The sequence below is a fragment of the Olea europaea genome, unplaced genomic scaffold, assembly GCF_002742605.1.
Source record: "Olea europaea var. sylvestris unplaced genomic scaffold, O_europaea_v1 scaffold936, whole genome shotgun sequence".
Classification (NCBI taxonomy): domain Eukaryota; kingdom Viridiplantae; phylum Streptophyta; class Magnoliopsida; order Lamiales; family Oleaceae; genus Olea; species Olea europaea.
In genome coordinates this window covers 1-13747 of record NW_019267851.1, presented here as the reverse complement: position 1 = coordinate 13747, position 13747 = coordinate 1, and the positions used below count along the sequence as shown (strand labels likewise).

The following is a 13747-nucleotide window of genomic DNA, read 5'->3' as shown; positions in this document are numbered from 1 at the left end:
AGTAGGGCAGGCCATATCTTCCGGACCAAACCTACCGAACCGAACCCGACGATTCTTGTCAAATTAAATATCCGAACGTGTATCTGAATTGAGAACTGACAAGTACGATTTGGTTCTTGGTTCTAAATCAAGAACCGGAGAAGAACCGAATCTTTCTAATTTTTTTATATTGAATAAATCAAATTATTTTAATTTTAATTTTTTCTAAACAAATTAATAATTTCTAAATCCAAATTTTTGGTCCAATAATTTGTTTCATTTCTAATTTTTTTATTTTTTGTTCAATTATCCAATTTATTGTTTCATTTCTTAGCCCAACAAGATCTAATCCACTAAATAACCCTAAACATCTACACTAAAGTGCATAACGTTGTCTCAACTGTTGCACTCACTCTCGCAGCCTCGCTGACATTCCAAAACATATACAATCGCCGACTGACGTTGTAACCTCCGATCGAAGCTGTGACATTCGCCGACCGAAACTTTGATCGTAACGATCATTTGAACAAGATAGTCTACTAGTCTCTGACATTCCAAAACCATTGAATGTGTCATTAGTTGTATTTATATAATATTGTTATAAATGTTAAAAAATTTAATTATAGTACGGAACGGAGCAAAACCGAACCCAAACGATTCTATAATTATATTTGGACCCGACGGTTCCATTTACTATATACCCGAAAATTTAGGTTCAATTCGATTCTCTTTAAAACCAAACCAAACCAAACCGACCCGCGCCCACCTCTAGGATAAGCAAAATGCTAAGTATTTTTATATTGTATTACACTTCAAAAATTCATACTACTATTTTTCAACATATTGTGGGTGATACTTATGTGATTTTATGATTAAAACGAGGATTTAATTAAATTTATATTGAAGTATGACAATAATAATCCCCTCCTTGACGGCCATTTTTTTTTTTTTTTTTTGTAATGAATAAATTTTTGAATAGTAATTTATTGAAGAACGTATGGTTAAAAAATTTTGAATTTACATGAAAAACATTTTACTGTGAAAATATATAGATGAAAGTAAGTATGGAAAAAAAAAAGAATTTTGAAAGATTGATTACCAAACAATTGCCGGATAACTCTTGTACAACTATCTTCAAATTATTCTTCCTTCCTCATTATTCCACCACGCTTTTGAAATGCTTTCGATATATGCAACTTAGAAGGAGAATACATCTTTGTCTAACACGACACATTTTTGCTGATTTTGACAACAAAAATAATGCAAAACCGAATTTTTTCCTGTCAAGTCATCATTTTTTAGCCACATCAGTATTTAAGGTAACTCTCAATAGTAAACTAAAACAAAAAGTATAATTCTGCACGTACAGAATTATTGGGACAGAAGAAAAACAAGATACTCATATCGGGTGAGGCCCATGTGAGTTTTATATTGGAAAAAAACACACTACCCACCCTGTGTATGTGTGGATATTTTGAATTTCTGTACACATTCTGTTGAAATTACCCACTACCTATGGCAACACAAACAAAAATGAAAGTAGAGTGACTAAACTAACACAAAGTTGAAATTAGGTTACTAACACTGTCTTTGACCCAAAGAAAATGCACATCCAATGCAATATTTTTGTGTCAGCAAATCACTTCAATAGTAAAAAGTAAATTAAGAAAATGTACCCTCGAAAATTCATAAATCTCAATCCAGCACAGTAGCTCAAAAACAATGGTAAACTCAGTATTTATATGCCATTGTTATAAAGAGCGAGAACCAACATTGAGATGCGCTTTTCCAAGCCAAATATTGTAATAGATGATCTTTAAAGGATCGACTACTCTTATTTTAGACGTCGCCCACTTGAGAAGATGAGAAGTGTTCTGATAAGAAAACTGAACGACAAGATCATACATGGAAATAAAGCGAAGCAGAGCCTCTCTTTGCAACTCACGTCTATGCTTTGTGATTTTTTGCCATTTCATCGACATCCAGTTCAACTTCAAGAACAGGCAAATCCTTCCTCGCACTAAAATGACTGATGAAGTAACATAACATTTAATAAGGAATAACAATTCTTAAAAAGTTAAATGCCAAATAATCCAAAAAAGTCTAACCTATTGTTTACAGGTCCATGATCCACAGCCGTTCTAAGGCAATATAGTACTCTGCCAATAATGTCTGTCATAGAAACTGGACCAAATGTTCGGCTATCATATGCTTCCTGCTACAAGAGAGATCGAAAACACCACAAAAAATGTAGAAAATGAATTCAGAAAATTTCATGACAAAATAATCGAGGTTCACAAGGTATAGTCTTTGTTAGTTGTGTTTAAAAGGTAACATATTCACCAAGCAACTTGATTCTTTTACCGTGCTATACTTGTAATTTGTAAATGAATAAAACCTGTTTGGGAAACATTATAATTTCACTCAAAGCCAAACATTAATTTAAGGACATATATTGTAAGATCCACAACTACTACCCACTCATCCACCACTTATTTCTATCACATTATAATTAGCAACTTATAAATTTATCCAAACAAGCACGAACTTGAACCATCACTTGCTTTGTGTCTACTAGTACTAGGCTAAATTTCATCTTCTGAGGCATGGCAGAATGTTCTGTGAAACTTAAAAAGTTCGCTTGTGAAGATTACTTGTGTTAACAGTAAAGTAAGAGCTAAACGAGTTTTTGACTTGAAATTTATTCAAACATGTTCGATAAGAAAAGAATTACTTAAAATTAATTTTTACTTATTTTTAAGCTTCACAAAACCGGCACCAAACTTTCTAAAAGTAAGTACTAAACTTGGAAATTTAGGAACCAATAGAAATTTTGACCCCCCTACCACCCCACCCCAGATGTGCAGGAACCGTGAGATTCCCTTTAAAATGATAAAAGGGAAAAGAAATAATAATTAGACATAAAGGTTCATGTACCTTGGGCTTTAGATTTTCATTATCAGCTAATACCCAACACTGATCCTTTTCAAGGACAAAAGGCTCGTCCTTTTCATCGGTAGAAGCCATCTCGTACCCTTCAATAGCAGCTAACCTCCTAACAAGATATTTCTCTGTGCTCGTAGGGTCCTTTAGAACTACGACGTCTCCAACATATACTCTCCTGTTACAAACAGATAATCGGTAATAAAAGATGAAATTAACAGCCTCCACCAAATGTAGTAAGGAAAATGTGAAACCAAAATATGTACACACCAAATTGACTGTGCATCACAGTGGATTCTGAACTTTGATTATTGCTGGTCGATAAGTTTGATCAAATCACAACTTAATCAGGAAAATTGCATTACGAGCTTGTTTTGCAAGACTAAAGAGTTTACTTGTAAGTAAAGAAGTAAGTTTTAAGATAAATAATGTTTTACATTAACTGCATTTGGAAATAAGTAACTTATTTTAATAGTAAAGTAAGAGTTACTTAAGAAAAACTGAATCATCCAAACATGTTTCGGAAAAAAAATTATTTAAAAGTAACTTTTACGTATATTTAAGCTTAGCCATACATAACGACTGAAATGCTAAAACATTCTTATTAATACTGACTACTGACAAAATTATTTATGAACAGAGGCATCATCAGATTACATTAAAATTATGATCATCAGTCAAAGTCAAGATATGGTTGCTAGCCGTGCAAAGAATATTAGAATTTGTATTTGGAGCAGGTCTGAATACAGAATAAGGAATATTTAATATTATGTGTATGTGTTCGGTGTATATGAAAAGATAAAAGAGAAAGAACAGCACTGATCTAAATTTGCCTCTAGTTAACCCTAGTGTTTACAGTGAAATCGGAAACATGATTTTGACCCAAAAGAAAAAAAAAAAAAAAAAGAGCGTGGAAACCAAGAGAACTCGAAGAAACTATTTCTGCAACTTTGTCAAAGACTTGAATCACATATGATTCCCATTTTCCCATCTACTCAAACGACATATGATTCACATGATTCGCAAAATTGCAATCTACTTAAACACCTAAAAAAGTATTTCATATCTACTCTTAGAAGTAGAAACACCTAGAAGTATCTAGCCCTTGTTTGGGCTATTTGGGGGAAAATGAGTTTTGGAATAATGATTTTTTTCTAAGAATGTGAGTTTAAAAAATAAAGAAAAGTTTTCGATTTACGTGTAATATTATTTTATAGAAGAATGTGCGTTTGAAAATGAGTTTTGAAAAAATGAGGGCAAGCATAAGCCTAATATCACTACAATAAATTTTAAAAGAGAATCATCGACGTGCTCAATCCTCTATCATCATCTTCGTCATCATTATCAATTTCTTCTCACTTGTTATCCTCATCCTCTACTTTCAATTGTGCCTTCTCCTCCCCCTTCCATGTAAAGGCAGGAAGAAGAAAAAAAAAAAAAAAAAAAAAAAAAAAAAAAAAAAAAAAAAAAAAAAGAGAGAGAGAAAGACCAAGGTGTAAAATGTTCCTAAGCTATATATTTAGCCCAAAATGCTGAGATCAATAATAGAAAGCACAAAAAGGCAGACAAATGAGCCAACGCCTTAACCGTCCTTAAGCTTAGCCTTGAGCCGCAAGCCCCCACAAAAAGAGGCCTGAGCCTTGAAAATGGCACTTAAGGCGTAAGCTTCAAGGCATTTAATGAGATCCTCATGCCAGTCAGTTCAAGGCATGAGCCTCAAATAACTATTTTAAACAGCATATACATGACAGTACTTAGGCCATTAAATTTGACTTGATTGGTTCAATATAGTCTATGTAATCATTGACTGTCATTTTTTTCATAATGCCCATGGGTGCATACAAATTATGACACTGGCAAAATTTTCAAAAATGATGGAATCTGTTCCACATATGATGGATACCTCCAAGATCTCAGTCAAGATACCCATTTTGTCATGGAGACATCCACAAACTAATGAGGTTAATTTGCAATATGTTGGAATAAGGTGGATATGCAAATCATACCATATTTATATCTACATGTAAAAGGGTCAAAGATATTGCTCCTCATATCCATCTCGAGACCCATGGGAGATTGGACATACTGGCTGATAAACAGGGGAAAAAAAATAGAGTATATTTCAAACTATTCATACAAACATACAAGGAGCTGTTTAGCCTTATTACTTATGACATATTATCTAGTTTCAAATTAAGGGGTCCAAAGATCAGATCTAATAGAAGTTTGTCTTAAAGCTCCATTACAGTCAAAACTACAGAATCAGAGAAATGACGAGTTCTAATCCAGCCACAGATGCACTATCAGAAAATATTACCCATAAAATTATGGTGAACAAGTGACATTTTAAAAACGCCAGTTTAAAGTTATCATGTGTTAAAAGTCAGTAAAAGTATTGTTCTATTTGGAAAACCATACGTTGGATCGGCTGCTGGTATTTTTCTAACAAGAAGAGTTCCACCGCAAGGTCCCACTGTAGGGGCCATCTCCTCTCCCTTGTTCCAATGCAAGAACGTCAGTTTTCCCTGGAAAAGATTTTTCCATACAGTATCAAATACTTCAGTATCCGTGATTTGACCTCGTCTATAATTCTGGAATAATAAAAAAGATAGTGTCAGTTAAGAGTGATGAAACTGAATCCATAAACATCCAGCATCTTTCAGAAAAGAAAACGTACTAAAATATTTTAAATTAAAAATAGTATATAATCGAATTCAGAAAGAAGAGATCATCAACATCAAAATGAATCTGCGACTGAAGTCTTGAATACATGTTATACAAGAGAAAACACAAATGAAAATCATACACATGTTAATTTCATATTCCACAAAGAAATATTCTTCTATTTCGTGGCTCAAGTAATGAAAATGAAAATCTTGACAGAAAAAGTTTCAAACTAGAGGATTAGCAGTCGTCAATTGAATAACTGAAGTTTGAAAGAAGAAACTAAAACAATTAGGAAATTCCCAGACTATATTGCACATCCGAAGAACGCAAACTACAGAATGATCAGAAGTTAGAAAAGATTATGAAACACAAAAACAGCCTTATCCTGCTTGTACGCTGTGAAAGACATCACAGAGCATCCTAATAACTCCTGTATTTTAGCAAGGGTGGGTCATTAGAAGACAAAAGGTATGGAGAAATTTCTTCAAAAACAGCAACGATGGCTGCCTATCACTTCCTAGCATAGGGCTATACTTATAAATCTGAATGTAATAATCTATTGTACTAACGCATGACATCAAGATCTAAATGAAGCATTAACATTCATTTGAAAGACTGATAACTCGTGCCTGATAAAAATAAAAATAAAAAAGAAAAAAATTATGCACAACACGAAAAGACATCTTATTCGACCAGAATCCTTTCTCTTTTTCCTTTTTTCCCCGATTCTTCTATTAAGGTTCTATGAATGGTTAAAACCCTAAATTTTTAAAAGCACAAAAACATTCTTCAAACGAATTACCTCAACATTGAAAAAAAGAATTGTATCAATTCTTCTACTGTATAAAATGCAACCTTAACAACTTCATCCTTGTTTCTAACAAATCATCCTGTTAAACTAAGTATCAACAGCCAATACTGTAAGAAGGAAGAAAGTGGTTCCTCCTATTCTCTGTCTCTAAAAGAAAGTGATTTAGACTCCCCTTAGGTTAGACTTTGGAGCCAAGTATATTGACAAACGCCTAGAGAAATACTTCTTGCAATGTTGTTTTTATCAAAAAGAGCTCCAATTCACCTAATCGAGGACCTTTTTTAAATCTAGCTTCAAGCTATGGCACCTCTCTTACTCTCTTTAGCATTCTTGAATAACATCTAAACAGAAATGTCCCATCAAATGACCCCGAAAAGCAAACATTGTAGGATTGAGTTCATTATATTGGCCAGTACATTTTTTGAATCTTATGTGTGCCTAATCACTAAATTAGAGGAGAAGGTCGCAAGAATGCAACCTTCCAATAAAGAAGGTCACAAAATTGGATCAGAAAATAAAAATAATACAAATGCATTGTAAAGCATAATAGAATGCAAACAGAATGAAAATAAACTAATTCACGTGTTTCTCGGAGAGCGTCAGCTTTTTGCATCTTAAAGATGGCAATTTCATTTTAAATTTTTCCTTATTTTAACTCAGAGTATTCTTCATTCAAACTTCTTAACTCTTAACAATATGAAAAGATCTACGCTTTTCTTCCCATTCTTTTTTTCTTTTTTAATTCAAATTTTCTGGCTCAAAACACAAGGCATTACTTATTCGGGAATCTAAACAATATCCCCTTCAAACCAATTTCCATACTATTTATCGCTACAAACAAATCTCTCAACAACCCTGTATGCACAAATCTCCCAAAAATAGAAGCTCATTAGAAAAAGCCATTTCAGAAAATCAAGATATGACGCAAAGAACCCACCAAATACGCACATCTATGCATCAATTATTTGCGGGAATTTAGATACGGGTGACTGACCTTCCAGCTGAGGGAGACGGAGTAATCGATTTTGCTGGCAATATAACGCAACCAGGTTGTGTGGGCAACCATTGCAAAAATCAATTCGAGAGAGTCGCAGTATCACTGGAATTTGTATCTTGGAAATTCCCTTCTTATTTTTGCCTGTTCTTAAACCCTTTCTTTCTTTTATTTTGGTTCTGGTTTTGCAGTATTTATAATTCTTTAATTTTTTACACGGGTCGGGTTCTGTCCTAGTATATGTAAGTACCGTCGCGTACGTGTATTGGACTCCAATCACTCGATTGTTGGGGAGTTGGGTATGATTATGAATGTCCTAATTTTGCCTCCTTTGGTAAAAATTAAAATATAATTATATCAAAATCAATAATTAATTTTAACTATACATTTTATGAGTTTCACATTTCATTAATTTTCACTAAAAATCTTAATCCTCGCCAAATAGGGAGTTTGGTTTTTTGGAAAAACATTTCATTTTCTATAAAAATAATTCCTTCATTCGAGATTTCAATCATGAATGTTTGTTCGGTATCATAATTATAATTATTGGCAACTATACCTCTTAGTTTGATTGTGTATCTTTAGTTTGAATTCTATTGTAATCTCTTTTCAATTTGAAGTGAAGTCAAATATTAGTTTTTATTGCACATTCAGAACTATTATTCACATATTTCATAAGCACTATTAGTCATGCTGACAATAACCTGATTATAATGAACTCGAACATGCATGTACTATCACATTATAAAAGACTTGGTCAAGGATGGGAGCGAGATAAGTGCAAAAGATGAAACTCTCTTGCCTTTATTTAATATATTTTTAATTATTTTAAGTGCGACCTATTTATACTTTTTGAAAAAAATTTGGGACTATAACTTCACTTATTTTTTATTTATTTCTTTTCATTTTGTTTATTTTAACAAGGCGAATTAATTTGTCATTTTATGATGATTTAACGAAGTGAATGGACGATAAGAATATTTTTTAAAAACTTTTTAAATAAAAATATTCTTTGTTTTAAAGAACTAAGAACATTTTCAAGAGACTTTTATTTTTAAATAGCATATTTTATAATTTGGAGAGTACTTATTCGTATTTAATCTATAGCACTATATAAAATTTTAGTGACATTCGTTGATTCATAGATTTATGATATCATAGGAATAAGTATTTGTGAGTAAAAGAGACCGTGAATACCTTGCAAAATGATTTGCTGGAGCTCAAAGCCACCCATCTTGAAATTAAAAGAATAATGATTTTTGCTTCAAACAGATAAAATCATGTTAAATATAGATAAAGTTTTTAATGAAAACTTGAGATTACTCGTAACTAAATGATATGATAGTGACGACAACAGAAATGAAGAAGAGAATTAATAGGGGCAATATCCAACTGGTATCACTTTAACGATCAACGTACTATTTAGAGTTTTATTACTTGTTGAGATAAAATGACGCCTTGTGTTGAGGATTGTTGCTTCTTACCTCAATAATTCAACATTGTACAATAAAGCAAGAAAATAACGGTAAACATGACATGGCAAATACAAGAGAAATGTATGTTAAAAAATTAATGTTATTCGTAATCAATGATTACAATAGCTGCCATATGTGACATCCTACTTGTAATTATTTCATTACTAATGTAGAAATTCATTTGATTTTTTTTTTCTAATTGTTAAAATCATGACATATAGAATTTCCTGTAGGATGACTACTTAATAACTTGTTACGAGTAATATACCAAACTACATTTGTTATGATTCATAAGTAGTTTTTATTCTTTGCTTTATCTTTTCGTTTATCAAAAAAAGAAGATAAATATTATTTCACAAGCGTGATTGACTTCAAGTAAAATAAATCGAGAGGAGAAGAGATGCTTGCACAAATTACGCGTGATTATTTGTAAAATTTCTTATTTTCCCCATAAAAAAATGATTCTATATAATTTGGCTCAATTTATTTATTTTTGGTTTTAGTTTTATTATTTTTAATACTATATATAGATATATATATATAGAAATCAGTTACAGTCAACAATCTGGTTCCATGGTCTAGTGGTCAGGACATTGGACTCTGAATCCAGTAACCCGAGTTCAAATCTCGGTGGAACCTTTCTCTTTTCTATTTTTACATTTTCCACCCTAGTTTTGCCTGTGTACATTCTGGTAACCTTTCTTCTTCTTTTTCCCTCAACAAATATGGATAAATGTAAATATTAAATAGAGAACATTAATGTAATTAATTTTCAAATTTCTTCTTATAGTTTAGACAATAGTTATTTATATACTCTTAATTTTATCTTTGCTTTTATAACATCGAACATACATTTTACGGTATATGCTATTATAAATCTACAATTTAATCGATTAAATCTTTTCATAGAATTAATCTACTAATAAAGAAAGCATATGATACTGTTTGATTATTTTTCAAATGCTGGAATATTAAAGTAAATAGGTAGATATTAATGAAATATAGATTAAATGCATGACACGTGAAACTACATGACAATGATAACAATCTTGTACAATTCGATGAACCAAACACGTTCACAAATTACAAAGTGACATGAAATTCCATAGAGCAAATCAAAGAAGCAAAATTGAAATAACGGATCTAGAATTTGGGGTGCTAAACATAAGCTATGGAGGAAAGGCCTTACAAATTTAGATATTGATCAAATTATCCCGAGAAATCTTAAAAATTTAAGAGAAAATACTGTTTTATGAATATAAATTACATGTTTATCATTGTATATTACACGATTCTATATTATTTCTCTTACAAGAACTATCGTCATACATATATTCAATGTAGTTTTGTATATGAATTTTCGAGCTTCATATTATTGTTCATGCTGTGCCCTGTATAAATGATTTTGCTTGTTATAATCAATCACGTCGTCTACAACTACATGAGCAAGTCCAAATTCATTAGATTGATCACCCAATGACTTGAACCCGCCCAGATGTGGAAGACCATATCTCAACAACTACACTAACAAGTGAAAAGAGAAAAACAATTTTACCCCAAACTTTTTAACTGATCCCATTTGGTACCACTTCATCTACAATTTTGATGTTATTCTGCAAAGAACAGATCAATGCAGATATTGGAAGTTAATGCACAAATGAGCCAAAATATGAACCTAGTGTTTTGAGACAATTTGCACTGTTTCATCATGAGCAGTAATTATTATTATTATTATTATTTTCCAAAGATGGATATATATATGGCTACGAGAATAAATACAATAATTTAACCATTAAATCAAGTAAAATCCAGAAGGTACATGGGCAGCACTAGTTAACTAACATAGTTGGAAAAATAGATGACATGGGCATTCACATTTCTTCATGGTACACTTTGTAGAAACATAGACAAAATCGAATAAAAAAATTTAACACGAATTACCTTCTGCCCATTCAACATATCATCCTTAGAGAAGATTTTCTCTAATGTCTTCACCACCTCTTCGAATACAAACCAACCCATAATCTTTACATATAGTCTTGACCTAAAAATGTAAAGACGTGCATGATCAATGATTGCAGAATTGAATTCATTTCACCGGTCATATTTACTGTTGATATTTGAAATATGGACTTTTGGAAGGAACTTATATGTTCAATTCTTAACCATTCATCTTTTTGAAAGGCACTACCTTTGAAGTGTATATTCATCTAAGATACATTTCCCGTTTTCTTCTGCTTACTCTTCTCGAAAGTATAAGCACACTAAACACTGAAAGGAAACATCGCAACATCAAATTGAGCTTTTGTCATCAAATTTGGGTCAAGAAGTCCGCAAATGAGCGTGTTTGGCTAAGCTTAAAAATAAGTCAAAAACAACTTTTTGTTTATAAACATGTTTAACCAAGTTACTTCTTTTGTTGACCTCCAAAAACGGGTCAATTGGTGTAGTTCATGATGATGTACATGTGGGCATACTGAGATATATTGAATTTGAGCTCAAACACTTGTTCCATTTTGATCAAATACATTTAAGTAAATAAGCAAGATAAATACTTGTAGAAGAGGGAGATATCGAACAATGAGTAAATTTTTGTTGAGAGAAATAGACCATGCTCTTTTAAGCATCCAGAGATTCATCCCCTTAAAATGTTACAAAGATTGTTATTTATAGTGACCATGCGTGGTCACTGTTGGATCGGATTCATGTTGCTTGATTTGCTAGATCCTGGGGTCGCATCATCCGCCCTATACTCCTAGGCTGACATATATTTAATGAGAACGTCACATCAATTGGTCTTAAAGATACCCTGATCAGATCCACTTATGAAAGTCAGGGATCTCAGATGAGAGGGGGTTCGACAAAAAAGAGAAAACTACTTCGGCTGGACGGAGAAGACCACTTCGGAGCACTTCAATAATCCTTTCTTTATAAATCCATCAAACGCCACGTGTAAGCACATGGGACTTCCACGTGGTCGCGTTACATTTGGTCAAGAACATCTTTCATACTTGATTAAAAAAAGGTAATCAACAATTCATACCTCGTCAAATAACATGCATATTTCCAATTTTGATTAATAAAAAGACTCCATATTTTGAAACTTATTTGTACCTTCAAGTTTTTAAGCTTACCCAAACATTTATATAAACTAAAAGGCTGGCAAAACATCTAATTCTCATATTCTTGTGGTCTATATTTTTCAGCATGGGCATTTTTTTATCGTGGTTGAAGTATGCTACTTGTCTTGCCTGCTCATGGATCCGTATTTTTGAACTTCAATGTGTCGTCAAGCAAATTCACAGAGAGGGTCTACCTCCCATGGATCCACCATGATAAATTCAGAATTTTTACAAGCAAAACGACACATTGCAATGGGGTGTTCAGCTCGGACAAGGCCCTAAGTGAATGGTAACAAAATTAACTTCGAGAGAAATGGAATGACACTTAACCTCAAAACACAATATTGGTTAACACTAAAGTGTGAGGTCCTATAAATCCTCTAAATTGTCCAACAATGATAAATTGCATGAAACTACATCATTGGTGACTGAAAAAACAACTTACTCACATTAAATGATGCGCGAATCACAACGATTTTGACAAAATACATAAATAATCATTTACAAGTAGATCCATAAAGATTGACATAAGGAAACAATATGAACTGCGATTTTAGATTACATTATAGAAAAAACCATATCTTCACAGGGTGCCTCTCTTCGGCATTCTTAAATAACACCTCAACAAAAATGTCCCATCGAAACGACCCCTAAAAAGCAAACAATATAGGGTCGATTTCATTATATTGGCGAGTGGCTATTAATTTTTTTGAATATTAATTATATGGTCATAATTATTATTCACAAATTTTATAAGTATCATTATTCATCATCATTTTGATGTCGTGTATAATGAAACCCAACTCAGCATTTAATTTCAAATTATAAAAGATCAACATTGACGTTTACTTTTACATCGTGGTTGTGGTGGCGTGGAAGGCGTTGAGAGGGGGTGGTGATGCTCGCCTAAGGTTGGGGACGAGTGGGTTCCGTAGATGAAACATTTTTTAATTTTTTTAATATGTTTTGAATTATTTAAATATGACTTATTTATATTTTTAACAATGGATTTGAGACATTGTAATCATTTTTTTATTATTTAATTAAAAAGGGGAGTAAATTCGTTATTTTACAACATTTTGATCGAGTCCAAAGAAAAATTGATTTGAGGTTGCAAATATTAAAATTAAGAGGTTGATGATAGGAACAACTTACACAATCAGAACAAACGGTAGGAATTATTGCACCAATTATCCGTATTAATATTCTTCAAGATTATAATTAAATTTTGATTAATGAAGAGTTAATGATTAATTGCAGAAATAGGCACCGCCTGCAAGATTGAATAGATAGTAGGGCCATGCTATTTGTACATGTCATTTTACACTTTGAGTTACTCGACCTCACCTCCTCCTCTCACATGAGGATTGGGCCCTCACGTCGTGACTCCCATGTAGGACCCGATCTCATGTGAGAGGAGGAGCGGGGTCAGATAAACCAAAGTGTAAGCCAACAAGTACAAATATCTTACTTCTAGATAGTATTATACTAATATCTCCATCTGGTCTTTTTCTGCTCGATAGACACGCAGCCACGCGTATCTTATTGACTCAATCCAAGAGCCCTGATAATTTCATTGATAAAAAAAGAATTGAATCCCACCTGAACTGACAATTTTTCTCTGAAACCCTTTTTGCAAAATCTGTTTCCAAATTCAAGAAATGGAAAAACTTGATTTGTCTAAGCTGAAACTGGCATCATCTTCGCTGGGGGAGAGGATAAAGACGAGCGGCGCTCAGATGGGTCGGACGATCAG

At 32.6% G+C, this 13747-nt stretch overlaps 1 protein-coding gene, 1 non-coding gene and 1 pseudogene across 3 annotated transcripts; 1 reads left to right on the top strand and 2 right to left on the bottom strand.

Moving 5' to 3' along the window:
- Positions 1–1543: 1543 nt before the first annotated feature.
- LOC111392509 lies at positions 1544–7579 on the bottom strand. Of its 2 annotated transcripts, none has more exons than XM_023017873.1 (5): positions 7395–7579; positions 5341–5513; positions 2917–3100; positions 2088–2194; positions 1544–2008 (listed from the first exon to the last, which is right to left on the bottom strand). In XM_023017873.1, the coding sequence occupies exons 1-5, from the start codon at positions 7464–7466 to the stop codon at positions 1927–1929; spliced, it is 618 nt and encodes a 205-aa protein (XP_022873641.1). In that variant the 5' UTR covers positions 7467–7579; the 3' UTR covers positions 1544–1926. The 2 variants fall into 2 exon arrangements, with proteins under 2 accessions (XP_022873641.1, XP_022873640.1); XM_023017872.1 differs by having other exon boundaries at positions 1585–2008; positions 2088–2197.
- A 1857-nt stretch (positions 7580–9436) lies between these two features.
- TRNAQ-CUG lies at positions 9437–9508 on the top strand. Its single transcript has one exon. It is a non-coding gene; the product is annotated as a tRNA-Gln (tRNA).
- Positions 9509–10434: 926 nt separating this feature from the next.
- LOC111392508 lies at positions 10435–12935 on the bottom strand (annotated as a pseudogene).
- Positions 12936–13747: the final 812 nt, after the last annotated feature.

Coding starts and splice junctions, on each gene's coding strand:
- LOC111392509 (XM_023017872.1), bottom strand. CDS start 7,466: ATGGTTGCCCACACAACCTGGTTGCGTTATATTGCCAGCAAAATCGAT. Junction 5,514..7,394: donor CCGTCTCCCTCAGCTGGAAG/GTCAGTCACCCG, acceptor TTATTATTCCAG/AATTATAGACGAGGTCAAAT. Junction 2,009..2,087: donor CATGGACCTGTAAACAATAG/GTTAGACTTTTT, acceptor TTACTTCATCAG/TCATTTTAGTGCGAGGAAGG.